This window comes from Neoarius graeffei, chromosome 13, assembly GCF_027579695.1.
Source record: "Neoarius graeffei isolate fNeoGra1 chromosome 13, fNeoGra1.pri, whole genome shotgun sequence".
In the NCBI taxonomy this organism is placed as follows: Eukaryota; Metazoa; Chordata; class Actinopteri; order Siluriformes; family Ariidae; genus Neoarius; species Neoarius graeffei.
The window spans coordinates 58,732,473-58,758,960 of record NC_083581.1 but is presented as its reverse complement, the minus strand read 5'-3'; the positions used below and the strand labels follow the sequence as shown (position 1 = coordinate 58,758,960).

At 40.8% G+C, this 26,488-nt stretch overlaps 1 protein-coding gene across 2 annotated transcripts in view; it reads left to right on the top strand.

Moving 5' to 3' along the window:
- Positions 1-3,340: 3,340 nt before the first annotated feature.
- The window catches only part of lamb2 (laminin, beta 2 (laminin S)), a 73,783-nt gene continuing 50,635 nt past the window's right edge, over positions 3,341-26,488 (top strand). The window contains exons 1-2 of one of the 2 annotated variants that reach the window (XM_060938185.1): positions 3,341-3,479; positions 3,605-3,672. In XM_060938185.1, coding sequence (XP_060794168.1) covers positions 3,642-3,672 — 31 coding nt within the window. In that variant the 5' untranslated portion in view covers positions 3,341-3,479; positions 3,605-3,641. Of the gene's footprint in view, positions 3,480-3,582; positions 3,673-26,488 lie in introns of both variants that reach the window. The other variant, XM_060938186.1, reaches the window with a different exon arrangement.

Sequence of the window (26,488 nt, the reverse complement as noted above, 5' to 3'; positions counted from 1 at the left end):
CTTATCCAAGATGGCTGTTAAAAAGCACGTCCACTGGAAATTTGAAATAACACTGAATGACATTTTACTCTCCGCCAGATAACATTTGGTCCTTCTCGAAAAAGAGTAAGAGTTGCTCTTTTGATAGAGCTGTTTTCCCACAGTCAGTTCACCTCAATTCAGTGTTAATATTTTACTCTTTGTGATGGTATTTGACTTCTTGAAATTAACTCTTGTACTGTTTTACTCAACCAACTCCTGTTACTCAGTTACTTTGCGATTTCACTCTCCAACTCCAAATTTTACTCTCTAGACTCAAAATATAGCAAAATTAGCTACACTACCGTTCAAAAGTTTGGGGTCACTTTGAAATGTCCTTATTTTTGAAAGAAAAGCACTGTTCTTTTCAATGAAGATCACTTTAAACTAATCAGAAATCCACTCTATACATTGCTAATGTGGTAAATGACTATTCTAGCTGCAAATGTCTGGTTTTTGGTGCAATAGGTGTATAGAGGCCCATTTTCAGCAACTCTCACTCTAGTGTTCTAATGGTACAATGTGTTTGCTCATTGCCTCAGATGGCTAATGGATGATTAGAAAACGCTTGTACAATCATGTTAGCACAGCTGAAAACAGTTGAGCTCTTTAGAGAAGCTATAAAACTGACCTTCCTTTGAGCAGATTGAGTTTCTGGAGCATCACATTTGTGGGGTCGATTAAATGCTCAAAATGGCCAGAAAAACGTCTTGACGATATTTTCTATTCATTTTACAACTTATGGTGGTAAATAAAAGCGTGACTTTTCATGGAAAAGAGCAATTCCAGCGTTATGGACGTGACACTTGAACTCAAAATGGCAACAAATGACCCAGTGCATGTTTTATTGTCTCCCAGTATTTAAACAGGTGTTGCATATTTTAAGGCTGTACCATACTGGAGAAGTGATAGAACAAGAACAATTCCCATAGTACATCTGGGGCATGCCAGAAAACGCCAGTAAAAGATGCGTTATGGACGTGACAGAAAAAGTATCACTTTTCTTGGGTGACTGTACATTTTTATCAAACTCTGTGAAATTGTAAACCTAATGTCGAAATGGAGATATCCATTTGATAGACGGGTCCAAGGTGAATATTAAAAAATCTTTGTTTAAAATATTTTGTATTTCATGCAGAGTTTCGGAAGGAAAAGTCAGCGTTATGGATGTGACGCGTCTGAAATAGACATGGCATATGTTTAGAAAATCAGCAATTTACCCTTACGAAAATTAACCATGGTTTTACTATGAAAACTAACCATGGTTTTACCATGGTTTATAGTTAGTCATGGTTTTCATGGTTTTTTTGGGTTACCATGAAAACCATGGTTCATGACTATGGTTTAACCATGATTTAACCATGGTTTCACTATGGTAAATGTTAATGTATCTGGGCTGTTAATCGAAAGCCTTCTCTACAGCATTGACTGTTGGACGAAAGCATGGTAGTACTACAGTTAGTGCATCCTTTTAAAAACCATACTATCCCTTTTTAAACTAATTTCATAGTTACTATGACCTATTACACATACAACTATGATGCTACCACAGCTACTGCAGTACTATGGATAAACCACAGTAATGCTATGGTTGGTTCATAGTACTTAGAATCACCATGAAATACCATAGTAGAACCATGGTTACTACCATGGATGAACCATAGTAATACTATGGTTGGTTCATAGTACTTAGAATAACCATGAGATACCATGGTAGAATCATGGTTACTACATAAAAACCATAGTATAACCATGGTTACTACATAAAACCATGGTAAAACCATAGTAAACCATGGTAGATTTTCGTAAGGGTAACCACCATAACTCTTTGAAAAACTCTCTAAATATCAGCTAAAACTATCAAAGTCTCATCTCATTATCTCTAGCCGCTTTATCCTTCTACAGGGTCGCAGGCAAGCTGGAGCCTATCCCAGCTGACTACGGGCGAAAGGCGGGGTACACCCTGGACAAGTCGCCAGGTCATCACAGGGCTGACACATAGACACAGACAACCATTCACACTCACATTCACACCTACGGTCAATTTAGAGTCACCAGTTAACCTAAACTGCATGTCTTTGGACTGTGGAGGAAACCGGAGCACCCGGAGGAAACCCACGCGGACACGGGGAGAACATGCAAACTCCGCACAGAAAGGCCCTCGCCGGCCCCGGGGCTTTAACCCGGACCTTCTTGCTGTGAGGCGACAGCGCTAACCACTACACCACCGTGCCGCCCACTATCAAAGTTCTTAAATAATATTTAGGATGGCTATTGTTTTGCTGTTTTGTGGATTTTAGCATACATTTCTGTGGCTTGTGGCAATAATATAGAATTGTACATGATCAAAGTTGATTTTAGCTTGGGTTTTACATTATAAGAAAGAAAGACTGACAGTGACACATTAGGTTGATTACAAATTCATTCATTCATTCATTCATTCATTATCTCTAGCCGCTTTATCCTTCTACAGGGTCGCAGGCAAGCTGGAGCCTATCCCAGCTGACTACGGGCGAAAGGCGGGGTACACCCTGGACAAGTCGCCAGGTCATCACAGGGCTGACACATAGACACAGACAACCATTCACACTCACATTCACACCTACGGTCAATTTAGAGTCACCAGTTAACCTAACCTGCATGTCTTTGGACTGTGGGGGAAACCGGAGCACCCGGAGGAAACCCACGCGGACACAGGGAGAACATGCAAACTCCAAACAGAAAGGCCCTCGCCGGCCACGGGGCTCGAACCCAGGACCTTCTTGCTGTGAGGCGACAGCGCTAACCACTACACCACCGTGCCGCCCTGGTTACAAATTGGTTCAACTTATTCACATCTGTAAAATACAGGCCTAGGTGAGATCTCTGGGAGTGGTTTTGATGTATTACATGTTGCTTTATTTTTGCATGGTGAGGTTGACATTTACATGGAATTGCCCAAAACACAAAATTGTCTGGGTGACCCCAAACTTTTGAACGGTAGTGTATTTTGAGGAAAATACTTTTAACTCTGGAAAAAAAACTGCTCAGTCATTTTTCCTGTGTGTTGCCCAGGGCAACGCACGCGAACCTTTTTAAAATGCGCTCGCGCGGGCGCGTGTTTCTTTTTTTTTCCAGATGCGCGCGCTCGACAGCTGGACAGTCCTGAATAATAATAATAATAATAATAATAATAATAATAATAATAATAATGAGGTGGACTCCATATGTTTTAGGCTCCAGGTGGTTGTTGTTTCTTTAAAAACTCCAGCGTCTATAATTGAGACTCGAGCAGAGACTCCACTATGTCTCTGAAATCCACTGCGTGTTTTCTGTGACACATTCCCACAGCGCGACTTCAGAAAGTCAGAGCTGCGGTCAGTCGGTTTGTGGCAGAGACTGGGTCGAATCTCAGCAGCTTCAGTCAGAAGGGGACGAGCACACACACACACACACACGTACGGGAGTATCAGAGTAGCACTGTAAGTATCCTATTCGTAAACGACTGCATAAGAGTTTTTTTGGGGGGACAAAGCCATGTCAGAGTTGTTTTCATGTCAGTAGTCATCAATAACATCACTGAAGTGTTTGTTTTCTATGCCATTAGCCTGCTGTTCGGAAACCTAAACGAGCATCTGCACACAATGCTCACTTTGCTCCTGCTGTTTCTCTGTGGTAAGTCCAAACTTCCTTTCTTTATAATGTACTTATAACATTCTCACTTCCTGTTCTACTCTGGAGCTCATACTTTATTACTAATGCCCACATTTTCTCTGTCTGACCCAAGTATTTATCCTGTAAACCATCACAAACTTCCCAGGTGGACCAGACAAGGATCTGGTTCCTCTCAAGGTTTCTTTTTACAATCAGGGTACGCAAGCTAAAAATCACATTTAACACTTATTATCTTCAATATCAAAAGGCTTGACTAAATAAACTTGGTTGTTTATTGTAGCCCTGTGATAGCTCTATTTACCATGCAAAAAAAAAAAAAATTTGGTGATAACGTTATTTTTGGTGAATGTATGGCAATATATGTCATATTTAGCAAAATTACTCGTGTCATTTAGAAAAAGTGCTTTTTTGACCACAGGTAGCTCCAAAAGGGATGCACTTAAATCATTCTTTATACCATAAAACAAATATTTGGTTCCATATCATTGGAAACATAGTTAAGTTTTAATGTAGAACGCCAGTAAGTTTTCAGACTATTTTTGATCAAATTAGTATGTAATTGTGTCAAAAAAATGTCCTCTCTGAGACAGCTAATTTTTCAATATAAAATAACATCTAAAATGATTATTTTCATCCTAAAATATGGTCAAGATATTGGGACATAAATATTAGAGACAACTAACACAAAGCTTACAGCCTTGTATTTAAAAGCACTGTGGAAGTAGTGGATTCTGAATTGTCCAAAAAAAAGTCCTCTCCGAGAATCACTTCATTTGTTTCTCCCATCTTATAGCAGATTACACAAAACTACCATACGCATATGTCAAAAAATTACCTGAAATCTGTTCTTTAACTTGTCCTTCACTTAAAAACTGGTACAAGAACCAGTTGAATCGATTTGAATTTTGGACCCCTGTGACACAAACTTTGTACCCTGATTGTAAAACAACCCTTATTTATTTATTTATTTATTTATTTATTTTTCCACTGTCATCTTTGGCTTGTTATTTTGAGATTTGGACCTGTAGAGCTGCTTTGTGACACGGTGTTAAAATTACTCCAGGTCTCCAAAAATAACTGACTTTTTGGTTAAGTGGGGAATAACATTGTGTATTAAAGGAACAGTCCACCGTACTTCCATAATTAGGATGCAGTGCTGCAGCACAGCAACCTATGGGCTCCCCTAGGGGAGCCCATAGGTTGCAGTGCAAAGCACTGCAACTATTGTTCTTCTACGTATTTCTTCTTCTTCTTCTTATTATTATTATTCCTACGCAAATTTTGATTTCGAATACCTCAATAACCGTACGTCGCACACAGACAAACAATACATCAAAACGTGCGGCTCGATCGGACTCGCTATGCTATTACTTTTCTCTACAGTTTACGATTTTTTCGCGACGTAGTCGCGAAAAAATCGCCCCAAAAAACCCCATTCATTTCTATGGAATTAATTGAAAAAAAAGCACTTTTTCAACGTTTTTCAAACATCCGCTGCTCTGGCATGCTTTCACCTAGAGACATGATTCAAACTCTAAAACGTAGGAAAACTTCTCCTCTGTGGATCTGGCATTCAACTTTTCTGCTAGGTTTTACACTTTCGGATCAGGCCCGGTTCAAACGCCATGTGGTTTCTGGGAGAAAATCCGGCTTTTGAATGGGTGTCTATTGCGTTACACACCAGTGAGGGTCGTTAACTTAGAGTGTAGGCGGCTTCAAAAAAAAGCTCAAACTTTCTCGCTTAAACCGTGTTTTCATCCACAAATTTCACTCTACAGACATGATTTTCTCAAAAGTAGTAGGAAAACTTGTCCTGATTCACACAATGTGTCTACCTAAACGGTAGGATTTACGGTTTTTGAATGACAAGCCTCAAAGTGAGGAGAGCACAGGTGAGCGGCCTCATTGACTCCCAGTATAAACGTTGCTGAAAAGTCACTCGTTTTTAACTCCCTGTAGCGTCCTCATTTTTAACAATACAAACAAAAAAATACATCATTTTATTCAGGAGACCCTTCTAGCGCTCACTGTGAAAGAATTTTGTGAATAGCTGCTTCCGTTGTCGAGTTATTTGTCATTGTTCGAGGCCTGGTCCTTCATAAAAAAAACAGTAGAAAACTCCAGCCCTTGTGTGTCAGCCTCACCTTAGCCGCCCACTTTATTAGGAACACTTCTGTTCGTACATACAAACTACAAACACTCTTCTTAGAGTTTAGAGTTTATTTTATTTTTAAAAGGGACAGTGCACAAATTCAACATTATCCTTGTGTTAAGGACAGATGTCTGTCCCAGGTTATAGCAGTACATGTGAGCGGCCTCATTGACTCCCAGTATAAACGTTGCTGAAAAGTCACTCGTTTTTAACTCCCTGTAGCGTCCTCATTTTTAACAATACAAACAAAAAAATACATCATTTTATTCAGGAGACCCTTCTAGCGCTCACTGTGAAAGAATTTTGTGAATAGCTGCTTCCGTTGTCGAGTTATTTGTCATTGTTCGAGGCCTGGTCCATAGCAATTTACAGCAGACACCTGACATAATCTTGTGTGTGTTTCTTAACTCTCCTGTTCAGGCCCATCACCATGCCAATTGGGGCCAGTGACGGGGCAGAGGGAAAAGCTGTCTCAAGAACACACACATCATGCTCAAAATTTCAAACTTAAACTGTTTTCAGCCACAAATTTCACACTACAGACATAATTTTCTCAAAAGTAGTAGTCACACTTGTCCCAAAAAAAACCCATTCATTTCTATGGAATTAATTGGAAAAAAAGCACTTTTTCAACGTTTTTCAAACGTCCGCTGCTCTGGCATGCTTTAACCTAGAGACGTGATTCAAACTCTAAAACGTAGGAAAACTTCTCCTCTGTGGATCTGGCATTCAACTTTTCTGCAAGGTTCTACACTTTCGGATCAGGCCCGGCTCAAACACGATGTGAGTTCTGGGAGAAAATCCGGCTTTTGAATGGGTGTCTATTGCGTTACACACCAGTGATGGTCGTTAATCTTAGAGTGTAGGCGGCTTCAAAAAAAAGCTCAAACTTTCTCGCTTAAACCGTGTTTTCAGCCACAAATTTCACTCTACAGACATGATTTTCTCAAAAGTAGTAGGAAAACTTGTCCTGATTCACACAATGTGTCTACCTAAACGATAGGATTTACGGTTTTCGAATGACAAGCCTCAAAGTGAGGAGAGCACAGGTGAGCGGCCTCATTGACTCCCAGTATAAACGTTGCTGAAAAGTCACTCGTTTTTAACTCCCTGTAGCGTCCTCATTTTTAACAATACAAACAAAAAAATACATCATTTTATTCAGGAGACCCTTCTAGCGCTCACTGTGAAAGAATTTTGTGAATAGCTGCTTCCGTTGTCGAGTTATTTGTCATTGTTCGAGGCCTGGTCCTTCATAAAAAAAACAGTAGAAAACTCCAGCCCTTGTGTGTCAGCCTCACCTTAGCCGCCCACATTATTAGGAACACTTCTGTTCGTACATACAAACTACAAACACTCTTCTTAGAGTTTAGAGTTTATTTTATTTTTAAACCGTGTTTTCAGCCACAAATTTCACTCTACAGACATGATTTTCTCAAAAGTAGTAGGAAAACTTGTCCTGATTCACACAATGTGTCTACCTAAACGATAGGATTTACGGTTTTTGAATGACAAGCCTCAAAGTGAGGCGAGCACAGGTGAGCGGCCTCATTGACTCCCAGTATAAACGTTGCTGAAAAGTCACTCGTTTTTAACTCCCTGTAGCGTCCTCATTTTTAACAATACAAACAAAAAAATACATCATTTTATTCAGGAGACCCTTCTAGCGCTCACTGTGAAAGAATTTTGTGAATAGCTGCTTCCGTTGTCGAGTTATTTGTCATTGTTCGAGGCCTGGTCCTTCATAAAAAAAACAGTAGAAAACTCCAGCCCTTGTGTGTCAGCCTCACCTTAGCCGCCCACTTTATTAGGAACACTTCTGTTCGTACATACAAACTACAAACACTCTTCTTAGAGTTTAGAGTTTATTTTATTTTTAAAAGGGACAGTGCACAAATTAAACATTATCCTTGTGTTAAGGACAGATGTCTGTCCCAGGTTATAGCAGTACATGCTAATTTCCGCCTGTAGTCACTTTGGTCATACTCTTGAATAGGTCTTCTTCATGATGGCTGCTGTCTCGAGCACACACACAATCATTGCATTGAAACATCATTGCGGGTCACACATTCACGGCCAGCGAACATGCGTGAGCGAATTGCTTCGCGCACTGCATCCTCTCACAATTTCCCCCGGGGAATTGTCCGGTCTAGTGAAATATGCTCTTATCTGAATTGAGACAAGCTGCTCCGTACCTCTCCGAGCTTTGCGCGACCTCCCAGTCAGTCAGACGCAGTCAGACGTGCTGTCACTCCTGTTAGCAATGTAGCTAGGCTCAGCATGGCCAATGGTATTTTTTGGGGCTGTAGTTAGATGCGACCAAACTCTTCCGCGTTTTTCCCGTTTACATAGGTTTATATGACCAGTGATATGAAACAAGTTCAGTTACACAAATTGAAACGTAGCGATTTTCTATGCTATGGAAAGTCCGCACTATAATGACAGGCGTACTAACACCTTCTGCGCGCTTCGGCAGCGCATTGATACGGAGCTCAGATATCAATGCGCTGCCGAAGCGCGCAGAAGGTGTTAGTACGCCTGTCATTATAGTGCGGACTTTCCATAGCATAGAAAATCGCTACGTTTCAATTTGTGTAACTGAACTTGTTTCATGTCACTGGTCATATAAACCTATGTAAACAGGAAAAACGCGGAAGAGTTTGGTCGCATCTGACTACAGCTCCAAAAAATACCATTGGCCATGCTGAGCCTAGCTACATTGCTAACAGGAGTGACAGCGCGTCTGACTGCGTCTGACTGACTGGGAGGTCGTGCAAAGCTCGGACAGGTACGGAGCAGCTCGTCCCAATTCAGATAAGAGCATATTTCATTATGGAAGTACGGTGGACTGTTCCTTTAAGAAGAAACCTTTATTTGTCACATGCACACTTCAAGCACAGTGAAATTCATCCTCTGCATTTCACCCATCTGAAGCAGTGAACACACGCGCACACACACACTCAGAGCAGTGGGCAGCCACACCAGAGCGCCCGGGGAGCAGTCAGGGGTCAGGTACCTTGCTCAAGGCAACCCCACGTCAACCTAACTGCATGTCTTTGGATTGTGGGGGAAACCGGAGCACCCAGAGAAAACCCACGCAGACACGGGGAGAACATGCAAACTCCACACAGAAAGGCCCTTGCCGGCCACTAGGTTCGAACCCAGAACCTTCTTGCTGTGAGGCGACCGTGCTAACCACTTTCACCAACGTGCAGTGGCGGCTCCAGAGATTTTTCCTTAGGGTGGCAAAGGAGGGGCATAGGTTCCAGGAGGGGGGCATAGGTTGTCGATGCAGCAGTTTATGCAAATCGTAGAAATCATTTTTACTTGCGCTCAAGAAAGACTCACAATCAAGTCATCTTGTCAAATATGTATTGAGCTATTGTACCATCAAGGAAAACGGATTCAACCATCTAAACCATCTTTTCTGAAAGTATATTCCCAATCAATGAATGGAACTATTCTGCCCTAGCGATGTATCAAAAAATAGACAGATAGCGAATGGTTTAGATTGTGGATCTTTACTGAAGACTTCAAACTTGTACAGATGTGTTCATCCTCGATTTCCGTAAAACTAAAAGAAACAAATTAAGTATATCACTAAACTGAATAGCACACAGGCGAAACCGCGAGCTAGGCTGACCTGCTAGTAATGCTAACACACAAGTTGTTTACTTTCTAAAGCCTATCACTTTATAAAACTATTAGCTTTCATTTCGTTGCCTAGCATACACAGAAAGTAAAACATAACTTACAGGTATAGCTACTACCGGAACCTAGCGAGACAGCACTCCATACATCCAACCAATGACTGTATAGCCTACTGCAGCCAACAAAAAAATAACGTTTTAGAAAACTAACATCTCTGATTGGAATAAAAATATTGATAATAAAGATAGCTGGGCTAAAAGAATAATTGAGTACCAAAATGCATTTAATAGAAAGGACAAGACTGTGTTCTATCAGGTGAAAACAATTTGACCAACCTCTTTGCTCCAGCACGTTTCCTCATCAGAAGTCGAGCATTCAGAAGAATCATAACAGAAGAACGTCTGTCTCTGGGTGAAACCATTTCAAAATTCTGGGGGTGGGGTGGGGTGTGAAATAATGTAAATAACAGTAGGTAGAGATGAGATGAGGGCTTAGTATCTCTGTAGATAGATAATTGAATTTCAAAAATGTGTTTTAATAATTCTTTTTAAAATGGGGGCAACTGTGGTGGCAAGACATATTTTTACAGTGGCAACTGCCACCTTTTGCCACCCCTTAAAACCGCACCTGCCACCGTGCCGCCTGGTGAATTGTGAAGCAGGGTACACCCTGGACTAGTCACCAGCTCATTGCAAGGCTGACACACATATAGAGACACAAACAACCATTCACGGTCAATTTAGAGCCACCAATTAACCTAACTTGTATATCTTTGGACTGTAGGAGGAAACACACGCAGAACATGCAAACTCTACACAGAAAGGCCCTCGTCGGCTGCTGGGTTTGAACCCGGACCTTCTTGCTGTGAGGTGACAGCGCTAACCACTACACCACCTGTGTAGTGTGTACAGTTTTTTTTTTTAACTTCATGATAGCCTAAATCTTAGCACTGTCGCCTCACAGCAAGAAGGTCCTGGGTTCGAGCCCAGCGGCTGGCGAGGGCCTTTCTGTGTGGAGTTTGCATGTTCTCCCTGTGTCTGCATGGGTTTCTTCTGGTGCTCTGATTTCCCCCACAGTCCAAAGACATGCATGTTAGGTTAACTGGTGGCTCTAAATTGACCGTAGGTGCGAATGTGAGTGTGAATGGTTGTTTGTCTCTGTGTCAGCCCTGCGATAACCTGGCGACTTGTTCAGGGTGTACCCCTCCTCTCGCCCATAGTCAGCTGGGTTAGGCTCCAGCTTGCCTGCAACCCTGTAGGACAGGATAAGCGGCTACAGATAATGGATAGATGGATGGATGGATGGATGGATAGCCTAAATCTTATTCTAAAAGAGCATTAAACAGAGAAAGGCACTCAACTTTTCATATAGGCCAAATGTGCTCAAGGGAGTTACACTGTTTCAGTCTGAGCCAAGGGAAGTTTTAAGAATAGAGCTAATGCTTTTCTGGGGGATACCCAGTCTGACCTCTGATTTCTTTCTTGGAACAGTCACTTTTTGTCACTTGTCCGGACCGCTGGAGCTGATGATCACACAACACCAATACACGGAATTGCCTGAGTGGTGTATGTGTGTGTGGGGGCATGTTTTTATATTTTAGTAGAGACCAAATGTCTCCACAAGGATAGGAATATCAGACAGTTTTGGATGATGTATTTTTACAAAAGCTTTTAGTTCAAAAACTAAAAGAGACAAAATGTTTCCTTTTTGTTCATGAGGTTAGGCTTAGATTTACTAGGTGTCGCATCAATATTAATTTATTACCTGCAGTTATAATTATGCCAGTGAAGAATCCTTGAGCGGTGCATTGGGTAGCACTGTCACCTCACTGCAAGAAGGTTCTGGGTTCGAGCTCAGTGGCTGACAGGGGCCTTTCTGTGTGAAGTCTGCATGTTCTCCCTGCATCTGTGCGGGTTTCCTCCGGGTGGTCCGGTTTCCCCCACAGTCCAAAGACAGGCGGTTAGGTTAACTGGGTACTCTAAATTGTCCATGTGTGTGAATGGTTGAGAGGAGAAAACCTCTATAAATAATCCAGTAAAAGGCAACGGGAAACCACTACTGTAATTCTTCCCTAGAAACTCGCACCTGTCATCAGGCAGCGCACTAAAGGAGAAGAAGAAGAATCCTCACAAGGTGTGTGCGAGAGAGATAGAATGGAGTGAGCATTAAAAGTCCCTCTTTAATCTCTGTTTTGTTTTTTATCTTAGTCCAGTTTTTAGATCTCCATGATAAGCGTCTTCTGTCCACCATAAACAAAGCAGAATAAGTAATAAACTCTGTTTATAGATGTGTGTAATCCGCATGATTGTGTCATCTAGCATATTTGGTCACACATGTTTGAAAACTCTTACAGTGTACAGTATAACTCTTACACAATATAACAACAGCCCCATTTCTGATAGACACTCATTTCTTTCAGCCTGAATGTAATGCCCCCCCCCACTATCAGCTAGCATATCATGCTACTCCTAACAACTAAAATAAATTTATTGCAATACTAAACAGGAAGGGCGGCACGGTGGTGTAGTGGTTAGCGCTGTCGCCTCACAGCAAGAAGGTCCGGGTTCGAGCCCCGTGGCCGACGAGGGCCTTTCTGTGTGGAGTTTGCATGTTCTCCCTGTGTCCGCGTGGGTTTCCTCCAGGTGCTCCGGTTTCCCCCACAGTCCAAAGACATGCAGGTTAGGTTAACTGGTGACTCTAAATTGAGCGTAGGTGTGAATGTGAGTGTGAATGGTTGTCTGTGTCTATGTGTCAGCCCTGTGATGACCTGGCGACTTGTCCAGGGTGTACCCCGCCTTTCGCCCGTAGTCAGCTGGGATAGGCTCCAGCTTGCCTGCGACCCTGTAGAACAGGATAAAGCGGCTAGAGATAATGAGATGAATGAGACTAAACAGGAAGGAAGAGGTGAACAAGTCGCACTCAAGGTGTCTTTGAATGACCATATTGGGAAACACCTGACATGGCTTTCTTCAGAATTGCTAATCATTTTTAAAACTTAGCTTTAAAGTCGGAGAACTCTGCAGTAAAGTTACAGAAATATATTCTCACATCCTCAGATGTGAGAATTCTACGGTACCTACCCATATGGAAAAGATGTAGATAAATCTTATAAAATTTGTACCGTATGTCCTTTGTCTGAAACTTGTATGTAAAGCATACAACAGTGAAACAAGATATAAGATCCTTAGTAAATTTGAACAAAATGAAACTTGTATGATTTGCGTATTTATCAGAACAATATATGACAGTAATGCAAAAGTGGCCCCTTTCAGGAGTAAATCATATTCCTTATATGATGCACAATACATGAAACATAAACTGAAGGTGATGGAAAGTTATATTTTTTAATAAGTTTCTTCTATTTCTTTTCCATATGGGTAATTACTTATTTAGGGGTATTGAGTGTATTTAAATACAGGTGGGGAATATGGAAAAAATACTGTCACTATAATTGAACACATTTTCACAAGTACGTGGTGGAAAACACAAATACGTTTGCAAAAGTGCAAGCAAAACAGTAGTACCATAAGAAAACTTTGCTGTGAACAATGAGCTGACTGATAATTTTGTTTCACATCTATAAAACCCGACATCAAATAAAAGGCGAGGTAAAGAAAATGCATCTTAATGTCCAGATCAACTATTCGTCACTGTGAGTAATGATAGATCTGGTTAACATTTTAATCGGACATTCTTGAAGTTGAGAGTGAAGTTGAATGGTAACATCTCAGGGGTACGATCCAACAGAAACAAAACGCTGTTTTACTCGAAAACTTGTTTACAGTGATAGCTTTTCAAATACAACATTATATATAATGTGAATAAGATAAATGCTCTCTTATGAAACATCATTTAGGCTATTTGGTGACAGTCACAGATTCTTCACTCTGAAAAAGTAATTCCCAGCTTATACAGATTCCCTTTGCTGAAAAATTCACACAAGCGTTTTACAAAAAAAACTTATTGATGCCCCAAGAACTACCCACAGGCTTCATTTTTAAGTCGTTTTGTTTTTCTTCTTCTGGGAATCATGCACATTTCTTATTGATGAAATGGCACAAATGCAAGTGGTAGATAGATGTCAGGGTGAAAAATACTGGAGTATTTCTCGCCTTCAGAGACAGAAGTTTGAGGTTAGAGGTATTATTACAAAGGTCACAGCATGGTCTGAGAGTATCCATAGCCATATATAGAGTATAGACCATGTCTCCAGTTGCTCTGCTTTTTCTGTCTTGTGCCCTAAACTTTAGCCTGTTGCTGACATCATCACTTTATTTGCTTTTCTTTGTATGCTGTTATCCAGTATTATGGCCCAGCCTCCCTCTCTTCTCTTTCTGTCCCTTTATTCTCTGTTTAGTGTGAGCCCCCATAAGCGATGGAAGACTAGGCCTTTCGGTGTGAGTTGTATGATAAAACTCTGGAGCGAGAGAATATGATGAGATGAGGAGGAGGAGGGAAGAGGGATGGGATGGCAGTGTTATTTTTGGCCGAGCAGAGCGCTAATGAACGTAGTGGGAGGTGAAGTGTGACAGTCAGCAGATGCTGAGACATGTTTAGTTCCAAGCATATTTACTATGTGATGTGTGACTGTGTCATTTTGGGTTGTTTCAGACAAGAGTTTTGTGTGATCTCTGCTCATTTTCATCTGATGATGATGATGTGTTAAATGTGATTGGAATTAGGTTGTTTTGGGTGATTTGGTCTTTGATTGCTGCAATTACATGCAATAGTGTACTGTAGTACTGTATTTTCCTATTAAACCATGTCCCAAAGTGTTATATTCATCTTATACCACAGCTGTTTTCCACTGACTATAATTGTTGTTGATTTAATAACTGTACGTTATTATTATTATTATTATTATTATTATTATTATTATTATAGTTACAATTAATGTAGCAAAATGTCCACCAGCTTCTTGTTTCTCTTTCTCTTGAAGTTAATAAGACAAAAATGCAGCTTGTCTCATAACTAAGAAACTCCAAAGCTCAGATCCCTCTGTCATGAAGACCTTTCAAACCATAGAAAACTTAAAGGAACAGCTGTACCCTAGCTATGGTTACCGTATATTGCTTTTCTCTTTTGTTTAATCTGTTTATTGTTACACTTAAAGTGCGTGTCTGCAATACAAGTCCCCTTGAGTTAGTTGTTACTATATATTCTCAGAAAATAAAGTACATTATTATACCTTTAGGGGTACAATGACTTGTCACTGGGGCAGTACCTTCTAAGGTACATATTTGTATCCTTTAAATACTGCTCGGGAACATATATATGGCCCTAAAAGGTACATAGAGTTACCTTGAGGTCCAATAATGAGTTCTAGGGGGTACATTAGTGTAGATTGTACCTTGGGGGACAGAAATGGACTCCTACTGTACCCCTATTTCTGACAGTGTAGAAACAATAACATATTAGAGTAAGCATATTAATATAAACCTGTGATCTGTCTTTCAACCAGCACTACTGTTAGAACTGCGATAGTAGAAAATCAATTTTCTCACCAGTAAGATTTAAGATTTGTTTAACAGTGCTGTGGTTTAATTTGAAATTTTTCATTTTTAATATTTTAGTTCATATCTTTTTTTTTTTTTTACATCATGCCATTGGTTCAGGCAGCATGGTGGTGTAGTGGTTAGCGCTGTCGCCTCACAGGAAGAAGGTCTGGGTTCGAGCCCCGTGGCCGGCGAGGGCCTTTCTGTGCAGAGTTTGCATGTTCTCCCCGTGTCCGCGTGGGTTTCCTCCGGGTGCTCCGGTTTCCCCCACAGTCCAAAGACATGCAGGTTAGGTTAACTGGTGACTCTAAATTGACCCTAGGTGTGAATGTGAGTGTGAATGGTTGTCTGTGTCTATGGCCAAGTTTACATTAGACCGTATCTGTCTCGTTTTCTTCGCGGATGCACTGTCCGTTTACATTAAAACGCCTGGAAACGCCGGGAAACGGGAATCCGCCAGGGTCCACGTATTCAATTCAGATCGTGTCTGGTCCGGTGCTGTGTAAACATTGAGAATACGCGGATACGCTGTGCTGAGCTCTAGCTGGCGTCGTCATTGGACAACGTCACTGTGACATCCACCTTCCTGATTCGCTGGCGTTGGTCATGTGACGCGACTGCTGAGAAACGGCGCGGACTTCCGCCTTGTATCACCTTTCATTAAAGAGTATAAAAGTATGAAAATACTGCAAATACTGATGCAAATACTGCCCATTGTGTAGTTATGATTGTCTTTAGGCTTGCCATCCTTCCACTTGCAAGTGGTAAGTGATGCGCATGCCCGACATGCACTGAGATCACACACACACAGCGGCTCAGTCCCAAATCACAGCTCGTGCGCTATACTCGCGCGCTCTGTGAGCTGCGTAGGGCCAGAGTGTGCACCCTCCAGAGGACACTCGCTGTTCAGGGCGGAGTGATTTGGAGCGCAGGATGCCTGCGGAGCCGAGCGTATCCGTGTATTGGCGTTGCTATGTGCATGCGAATCATGTATTGGCGTTGCTGTGTGCACACTAATCGTTTTAAAAACGTTAATCTGATGATCCGCTGATACGGTCTAATGTAAACCCCACCTATGTGTCAGCCCTGTGATGACCTGGCTACTTGTCCAGGGTGTACCCCGCCTTTCACCCGTAGTCAGCTGGGATAGGCTCCAGCTTGCCTGCGACCCTGTAGAACAGGATAAAGTGGCTAGAGATAATGAGATGAGATGAGATGAGATGAGATGAGATGAGAGACCATTGATTCAATTTATCAAGATACTCAGAGAAGCCTTATCTGAAACGTCAGAATTTTCAAAACTGTGGTTTGTTAAGAGTACTAATTTGCAGATTGTGTGCAGGTTCTTCTACTCCTCTGCTTTTTTGTTCTTCGGTGTGTTTACCTTTACCTCTCACTACAGTAATCTTTGTATGCTAATTTCTGCAGTTCAGAGTGGTGTGTTGAGAGGGAAGTGAACAGGTGAGGAGCTGGAGCAGTTCTCAGGCTACAGGGCACTCAGCATGATCCACAGAGGCCCAGGCTGGAATGCCCCTCCGGAACTGCACTCGGCAGAACAATGAGCCAGCCAAAGTCTTTGATAGAGCTATGAGGAGCAGGGGAACAGGGCGGGGAAATGAAAGGACACAGTTTTTAGGGCAGGCATAATTGTGTTCGTGTGAAAGAAGAGTTTTGAATAAGGTTTCTTCCTTGGAGCAAGGTTTTGGATTTGCGTACTGAGAGAGAAATAGAAATAGACAGTGAGGTGTTATATGCTATATCAAGGAGTCGTGAGAATCATTTGTTCCTGTCTGTTATAGTTAAGACTGCATGATGAGCGTCCAAACATTAACGTGTCTCAGTATGCCTCTGTCTTATGTTGGCTAGTGTCTGGGTGCAGGATCTATGATTAACTTCAGCCTGGCTACCACGCTCCCTGTTTCCTGAACAGAGCCTTGGCTGTAATTCAAAGCGCTGTTAATAATGACTGGTTGTCAGAGTTAAGCTACGGTTGTGTATTACTGAAGAGCGCAGACACCTCGCAGTTCACTTTAAACATGATACCTAGTTCAAGATGAATCATTGCCGTTCACCACATGAAAAGTTATGAAATGTATCTGAAAAACCCACAATGGACTTTTCTTCCTCTTTATTACTAAAAATCATATTCCTGTCTTTCTTGCTTTTTGCATGTTCTCCTATGTGGTTTTTTTCTACATGCTTCTTCCAAGATATTTGAAGCCAACAAACATCAATTTTCAAAGTGATGCACTATAAGGAAAGTGCTATCTGCCCTCTTCCATATACATGAGCTCACAGACACTCACAAATGGCTAGTGTTGCTGTGATTGACAGGGAAGAAAGAGCATGCCATTATTCCCATTACCACCAATTTTGCTCCCTTAACTCCCAGCCATGGATAGCTGTGGCATTGTCACGATTTGAATTTACAATCTTCAGGCAACAGGCCAAATATGTTTCCGTTGTGCTGCTCAGGAACATCCTGACTGTGTGTGTGTGTGTTTTAACAACATTTCCATGCAAAATTTAGTACCAACAGCCAGGGACAGACAGAATAAACTCAGACGAAATGCAGGCCAGGAAGGATATAATAGCTCAGCATCTTGCTTTCAAAATTCACATAAACATCTTTATGATAATTATCTATGCGACATGAAGGCTGGATTGTCCTTTACATAGTGTCTGTGTCATAACAGCTTAATAGCCTATATGTACATCTCCTCCTGCTTTCCTAGCAGGCATGTAACAACAGAGAAGTGCTAACAGCTTGCAAAAACACACTGGCCTCTGAACAGGAGTAATATCAAGGGGAGGCCCGATGAGATCTGATGAGTCTGGATCCAGAGAGGCTGGGTCACTCATTCATATTTTTGGTCTGCACAGGTAAGGAGCAAAAGCAAGAGAAATGGGCGCACTCCATTTGCATAGTTATAGGTTTTATATTTACATAGTTCAGTTTTTAAGCTTGTTTTGTCTGTTTCTTTCAGACATTGAGCTTATTCATTAAAGCCTGAGTGGCATGCGAATAAATCTGTGTCTTATTCTGTCTTACAGCATCAAAATCTGGGGAAAGGCGTAAATCATGTGGGGAAAAATATGTTTCATTCAAGCATTCATTCTCGTCAGAGATTGAATCTTGTGTCAAAGATTCTGCAAATCAAAATATACTTTTGGACGCCTAAAAAACATAATATCAAACACTTTTAAAAGTTTTTACTGAAAATAACATGCAACATTATAAAGTGACTCGCAAGTCACTTTAACAGGTACACCTGTCTACCTACAGTTATCCAATCAGCCAGTCACGTGGCAGCAGCACAATGCATAAAATCATGCACATACAGGTCATAATGTTCACATCAAACATTAGAATGAGGAAAAATATGATCTCTGTGACTCTGATCATGGCATAGTTGGTGGTACCAGATGGGCTGGTTTGAGTATCTCAGAAATTGCTGATCTCCTGGAAATTTCACACACAACAGGCTCTTGAGTTTACATAGAATGTTGTGAAGAACAAAAAAAATAACCTGTTTGGTTCAAATTGCCAGGAAGGGTATAGCTACTCAAATAATCACTCTTTACAACCGTGGTGAGCAGAAAAGTATCTCAGCATGCACAAAACATCAAACCTTGAGGTGGATGAGCGACAACAGCACAAGACCATACCACAGTCAAAGTCACAGAGAGCACATTTTTTTCCTCATTCTGATGTTTGATGTGAACATTAACTGAAGCCTTTGACCTGTATCTCATGTGTGTGTGTGTATATATATATATATATATATATATATATATATATATATATATATAGAGAGAGAGAGAGAGAGAGAGAGAGAGAGAGAACTAATTACCATGCACCTGTTCATGATTACAGCGAAACTATCAATTGTCCAACAAGCTAGTGGACTAATAAAACTGTTTTAATTAGTTTTATATAAAACTGTTGTGAATATTTCTGTAAAATGTGTTATTAAATAATCCCACGTTATTTTTTAAAGAGCAAATTAAAAATAACCACTGGATTAAAACCCATCTATCTTATGGAAATAAAGATACAAATTTTGTTGTCCAGTGGTCAAGTGTTTGTGTCACATCCACGTCCTTCGAACTGTTACTCACATCCATGCGCATTTTGTGCTCTGAGCGTGTTGCGTGCACCTCAAGGGCTAATAATTACATACACCTGTCCCTGATCGGAGGAACTCCGCTATTACAGTATGAATGGGACATATGCAGACAAAAATGCAGACAAGCTGTCATTCACAAACATGCACTAGTTACTGTAGTCTGCTATAATAATGGAAACTGATGCAACGCAAGAATTATATGTATATATTTGAATGATTTCATATCATATTATTTAGGCATATGTAAGGATACACGTGTATGCAAATATATTGCGACCCAAATATATTTTTTTGCTAAAATTAAGGATATCTACCAGAAACAAAAGAATACAAATAACTCTTTGGTTTTAACAATACATTTCGACATAAATCATATTAAACTAACATATGTCAGTCAAATAATCAGTTTATTGATGGAATAGTTGATAAACTGACCATATTAATATCAACTGTTAGTTTCTAGAGTCAAAGTCCCTCCCATGCCAAGACCTGATCTTCCCAGGCAGTCTAACATCCCAGTACTAACCAGGCACTTAGTGCATTGGGCGATACCAATCTCCATAGTCCTCAGCCTCTCACCTATACCATAGTCAGGGTTACAGTGGGAGGCTGGTCCTCTGGTAACCACAAGAGTTTGACTCCTTACTTGCATCTGTGGGGCGGCACGGTGGTGTAGTGGTTAGCACTGTCGCCTCACAGCAAGAAGGTCCAGGTTCGAGCCCCATGGCCGATGAGGGCCTTTCTGTGTGGAGTTTGCATGTTCTCCCCGTGTCCGCGTGGGTTTCCTCTGGGTGATCTGGTTTCCCCCAAAGTCCAAAGACATGCAGGTTAGGTTAACTAGTGACTCTAAATTGACCGTGAGTGTGAATGGTTGTCTGTGTCTATGTGTCAGCCCTGTGATGACCTGGCGACTTATCCAGGGTGTACCCTGCCTTTCACCCGTAGTCAGCTGGGATAGGCTCCAGCTCGCCTGCGACCCTGTAGAACAGGATAAAGCAGCTAGAGATAATGAGATGAGATGACTTGCATCTGTATTGCAGTGTGCCACTTTTATGATAGTCTTTTGGTATGACCCAACCATGAGTAGAACTCACAACCTCCCGGTCGAGAGGCGGACACGCTAACCAACGGGCCAGCTCATGGTTCACTTCTACAGTATAGTAGCTTAAAAAGACTCTGAATTCAATAGTTAAATTCAGTGTAGAATAGGGGAAATTACATTAACTTTGTATCCAGAATGTGGAGGTGTGTTGTGCATGTTTGTAGAAGTTTCTGCTGGCCTTAGAAGCAGTGATAACGTGATATTAAGTCATAGTAATGGAGACCAGTGTACTGGGGTAGAGGTAAGTAGTTGGAGGTAGTGTCAGGACTGGAGTAAGAGCTGCAAATAGCAGTGGAATTAAAGAGAAGAGGAGACACTGAGACTGGACTATGAGCTGGAATTAGCAGCCAGCTCATATTAAACTGCTCAGATAAATAGAAGTGTACTGGAGGTATGGCTGTCAAAAAAAGCAAACTGTAAGTCTCATATTTACCCCATCTTTGCTTTGTGCAGTGATTAATAAGTGACACAGAAACAGCGAATCTACCTTAATAGCATAAGCGCCTTATGATTGTTCACCCCAAATTCAGCTTCACACACACATGGAACAGGTGGCTTTATTCACACTGACTTCACTTCTGGCTTCTATCCATCTTACCTCCCCAGGAGACACATAATTCAGAATACCCATTCCCAGAATTCCTCCAACTACCCTCACATGAGGCAGGGAGGATTTTCAAGGGGAAAAAAACTGCTGTGAATGAAAAAATAAAAACCCTATATTCTCATTAGAGAGAAGAGAAGGCTTCAAGGACAAAACAGTATTTACATTGGATTATTATCAGCTCAGTGATAATTCCAGCTGTATCCCAGAACACTTAAAATCATCACACACATCCGGCATTTGTATGGTAAGTTTGTGAGAGATGCTGGAGCTTCTGAATGAACAGTCGGGGAAGTGCTAGGCTGGTTCCAGTTTGTTCAGCAGGTGGAGAATGTGTTGTGTAGGTGTCACATTTCCCCCATGTATGTAGACGGAGCACTGTCTCGCCAGGAGAAGGACTTCTCTCTGGAATCACAGACAGGCATAAAGAGGGAAATTCTCTGCTCTCTGTAGACACTGTGGAACAACTATTCATCATTGAAAACTGAGATGGGTAGAGTTTGAGAAAATGAAAGGGAGTTTGAGAAAATGAAATGGAGTCCAGCTTTGTAAGCAGACAAGCCCAGTAGTGATTTAGCCCCACCTAGCACATAGTGCCAAGCCAAGCCCTAAGCTGCAGGAAGTGAAGATGGTAGAGCACAACACACACCTTAGAGAGAACGGAGGTGATGTGAGATGGATTAAAAAAAAAAACGAGTAAAGGATTTAGGATGTCAAAAGACAGACAGAGGGACAGGAAGAAAGAGAATCCCTGTTTTTGTCTTGTCTTCCAGCTCATGCCAGGAAGATTAGCTAAGATGAGGCAGATGTGAAGCCAGAAAGCATGATGGGAAGTGTCCGGTTGTATATCATTACATTTGTGTTTCAAAGTAATAGTGACAAGCATTACTACAGAGCTGTCATTGTAAAGTAAGATAAATATCTTCCCCGGTCGTGGATACATTCTGCACCGTGTTAATTTGCTATGGTCAATGTGGGTTGAACCTAAAAGATTGGCTGCATGTATTTCAGTGAAGCAGCTGACAGAAGGCCTCTGGTTGTAAACTGTGTGCTTTGTTCATGGGGCAGTATTCTTCTACTGCCAGCTGTCCTCCTACATTCCTGAATCTCTTGTCCATGTAAGGCGAGAGTGGCAGAGGAGCTGGGAGTTAGCCAGTCCGCCTGACCCGAACCTCCTGACTTTGGGATATTTAATTGAGAAACAGCCAACTGAAGTAACTTTTTAATGTTAAACAACTGAAGTGATTTTAACATTTGTAGTATTAATATGGTCTTTATTCCTTCTTCAATGGGTGGAATAATTGCTCCTCTTCAGTTAATACTAAGTGCAGGTGTTTTAAAAAAAACCCACCAGGGTTATTATAGTAACTATATAGTAAAACTATTAAAAAAGTCAACTGAAACTGAAATAGTGAACTTAGTAGAACCCTGAAGAGAAAAACAGAGCTCCTATTTTCCATGAGCGATGAAAGGGTTTTTCCATGACAAAGGGTTTTCAGGCCGAGAAAGAATGCTGATAGATCCTGTGTATCACCAGCTACACATCAGGTGTACAGTGTACAATGATGACTATTACGAATACTTGAAAGTAAAACATTTTACGTGAAGTATGTAAAATGATACTTATAAACATATGATTTAAAAAAATTAATTACAGCCAAAATTAAAATTAATTTGACACAAAAGTCACAACTTAGCAAGGGAAAATGTCTTTAATATAGTCAAATGTATCTATCATTATCTATCATTCCCTATTATAAGATTACAATAAGCCAAATATAGGTTTATTTAACCCTATTCCCAGACATTACTTGAAACATTGAAAAGCTTGAAATACAGTTAGGTCCATAAATATTTGGACAGAGGCAACATTTTTCTAATTTTGGTTCTGTACATTACCACAATGAATTTTGAACAAAACAATTCAGATGCAGTTGAAGTTCAGACTTTCAGCTTTAATTCAGTGGGTTGAACAAAATGATTGCATAACAATGTGAGGAACGAAAGCATTTTTTTAAACACAATCCCTTCATTTCAGGGGCTCAAAAGTAATTGGACAAATTAAATAATTGTAAATAAAATGTTCATTTCTAATACTTGGTTGAAAACCCTTTGTTGGCAATGACTGCCTGAAGTCTTGAACTCATGGACATCACCAGACGCTGTGTTTCCTCCTTTTTAATGCTCTGCCAGGCCTTTACTGCAGCGGTTTTCAGTTGCTGTTTGTTTGTGGGCCTTTCTGTCTGAAGTTTAGTCTTTAACAAGTGAAATGCATGCTCAATTGGGTTGAGATCAGGTGACTGACTTGGCCATTCAGGAATATTCCACTTCTTTGCTTTAATAAACTCCTGGGTTGCTTTGGCTTTATGTTTTGGGTCATTGTCCATCTGTATTCTGAAACGCCGACCAATCAGTTTGGCTGGATTTGAGCACACAGTATGTCTCTGAATACCTCAGAATTCATCCGGCTGCTTCTGTCCTGTGTCACATCATCAATAAACACTAGTGACCCAGTGCCACTGGCAGCCATGCATGCCCAAGCCATCACACTGCCTCCACCGTGTTTTACAGATGATGTGGTATGCTTTGGATCATGAGCTGTACCACGACTTCGCCATACTTTTTTCTTTCTATCATTCTGGTAGAGGTTGATCTTGGTTTCATCTGTCCAAAGAATGTTCTTCCAGAACTGTGCTGGCTTTTTTAGATGTTTTTTAGCAAAGTCCAATCTAGCCTTTTTATTCTTGAGGCTTATGAGTGGCTTGCACCGTGCAGTGAACCCTCTGTATTTACTTTCATGCAGTCTTCTCTTTATGGTAGATTTGGATATTGATACGCCTACCTCCTGGAGAGTGTTGTTCACTTGGTTGGCTGTTGTGAAGGAGTTTCTCTTCACCATGGAAATTATTCTGCGATCATCCACTACTGTTGTCTTCTGTGGGCGTCCAGGTCTTTTTGCATTGATGAGTCCACCAGTGCTTTCTTTCTTTCTCAGGATGTACCAAACTGTAGATTTTGCCACTCCTAATATTGTAGCAATTTCTCGGATGGGTTTTTTCTGTTTTTGCAGCTTAAGGATGGCTTGTTTCACCTGCATGGAGAGCTCCTTTGACTGCATGTTTTCTTCACAGCAAAATCTTCCAAATGCAAGCACCACACCTCAAATCAACTCCAGGCCTTTTATCTGCTTAATTGAGAATGACATAACGAAGGAATTTCCCACACCTGCCCATGAAATAGCCTTTGAGTCAATTGTCCAATTACTTTTGGTCCCTTTAAAACCAGGGTGGCACATGTTAAGGAGCTGAAACTCCTAAACCCTTCATCCAATTTTAATGTGGATACCCTCAAATGAAAGGTCAAAGTCTGGACTTTATGTCCATTATATAACTATAACTTGAATATGTTTCAGTAAACAGGTAAAAAAAAACAAAATTTGTGTCATTGTCCAAATATATATGGACCTAACTGTAGTTCCATTCTATTGGCAGATGATTTTTTTTTATCATTTTAAACATTTATTTCAAGAAAGAAGCAAAATTATCTGGCAGTAGACTAATACAATGTAAAACTTGACATGAGTAAAACCATCTAAAAACAGGCTGAATAATACTATATTAGATTTATAGTAATCTCATAATAAGAAGTAAAACAAACATTTCTTATGTTCAAGACATCACTCAAAATGTCATTTTTTGCCATGTAGAAAAGTAATAGGGAAATAAACATTTTCTACCTCTATGTCTTATATGGTTTTATCCATCTCATATTTATTATATTAAAAATGAAGTTATATTAACAAAGATATTAGCACGAGAGTCGTCACCACCATCCTTGATCATGTGTAAGCCTAGTACTCTTTTCCTTGTTTTTTTCTTGCCCTTTATGCGAAATTAATCAGAGAAAAGGGATTGAAAACAGAGAACTGGACCTGTATTCCTCTAAAACCTGTGTTTTCCTTAATTCCATTTCTTTCTCCTCTCTCTCTTTCATGCTTTAGTTCGCTGTTAAAGAGATCAGAGTAATTTCCCAAGGTGAGATTTGCCGTTGTTAAGGAGTTAGATTTGTTGTAGTTGGAATTTTCTGCTGTGAGTTGCAGTGAATACAGGAAAGGGGGCAGAGATAAGTTTTCCCTGGTGTAAGGAGCTATCTGTCCTGAACAGTCCAGCATATTATAATAATAAAACTTTTCCAGAACTGTCAGTCAGCAAATGTGCAGTGGATGAGTGTTTACAGTTTGTGAGTTTATATGTTGTATGTGAAAATGCGCTTTGTCTACAGTGTATGTGTATGTGTGTACAGTTAGTGTGTGAAGCACTGAACCTGGCAGCAGTGTGAGAGGTGGTGTGGTGCCAAACAAACACAGCTGTCTGGTTTGAAGTATGAGACATCTCTCCATTGATATTGTCTGTGAATTTCCATCTGCAAAATTTTTTCCCAGGCTTTTTAAAATCCACTCATATAACGATGATTATTGTAATATTGCCTATACATTCATTTTATTTTTGTGTGATTCCAATATTTTATTTAGTTAACAGTTTGCAAAAATGTTCTGGACTGAATTGATCTACAACCCCAATTCCAAAAAAGTTGGGACAAAGTACAAATTGTAAATAAAAACGGAATTAAATAATTTACAAATCTCAAAAGCTGATATTGTATTCACAATAGAACATAGACAACATGTCAAATGTCGAAAGTGTGACATTTTGAAATGTCATGCCAAATATTGGCTCATTTGAAATTTCATGACGGCAACACATCTCAAAAAAGTTGGGACAGGGGCAATAAGAGGCTGGAAAAGTTAAAGGTACAAAAAAGGAACAGCTGGAGGACCAAATTGCAACTCATTAGGTCAATTGGCAATAGGTCATTAACATGACTGGGTATAAAAAGAGCATCTTGGAGTGGCAGCGGCTCTCAGAAGTAAAGATGGAAAGAGGATCACCAATCCCCCTAATTCTGCGCCGACAAATAGTGGAGCAATATCAGAAAGGAGTTTGACAGTGGAAAATTGCAAAGAGTTTGAACATATCATCATCTACAGTGCATAATATCATCAAAAGATTTAGAGAATCTGGAAGAATCTCTGTGCGTAAGGGTCAAGGCTGGAAAACCATACTGGGTGCCCGTGATCTTCAGGCCCTTAGACGGCACTGCATCACATACAGTACAGGCATGCTTCTGTATTGGAAGTCACAAAATGGGCTCAGGAATATTTCCAGAGAGCATTATCTGTGAACACAATTCACCGTGCCATCCGCCGTTGCCAGCTAAAACTCTATAGTTCAAAGAAGAAGCCGTATCTAAACATGATCCAGGAGCGCAGACGTCTTCTCTGGGCCAATGCTCATTTAAAATGGACTGTGGCAAAGTGGAAAACTGTTCTGTGGTCAGACGAATCAAAAGTTGAAGTTCTTTATGGAAATCAGGGACGCCATGTCATTCGGACTAAAGAGGAGAAGGACAACCTAAGTTGTTATCAGCGCTCAGTTCAGAAGCCTGCATCTCTGGTGGTATGGGGTTGCATTAGTGCGTGTGGCATGGGCAGCTTACACATCTGGAAAGACACCATCAATGCTGAAAGGTATATCCAGGTTCTAGAGCAACATATGCTCCCATCCAGACGACGTCTCTTTCAGGGAAGACCTTGCATTTTCCAACATGACAATGCCAAACCAC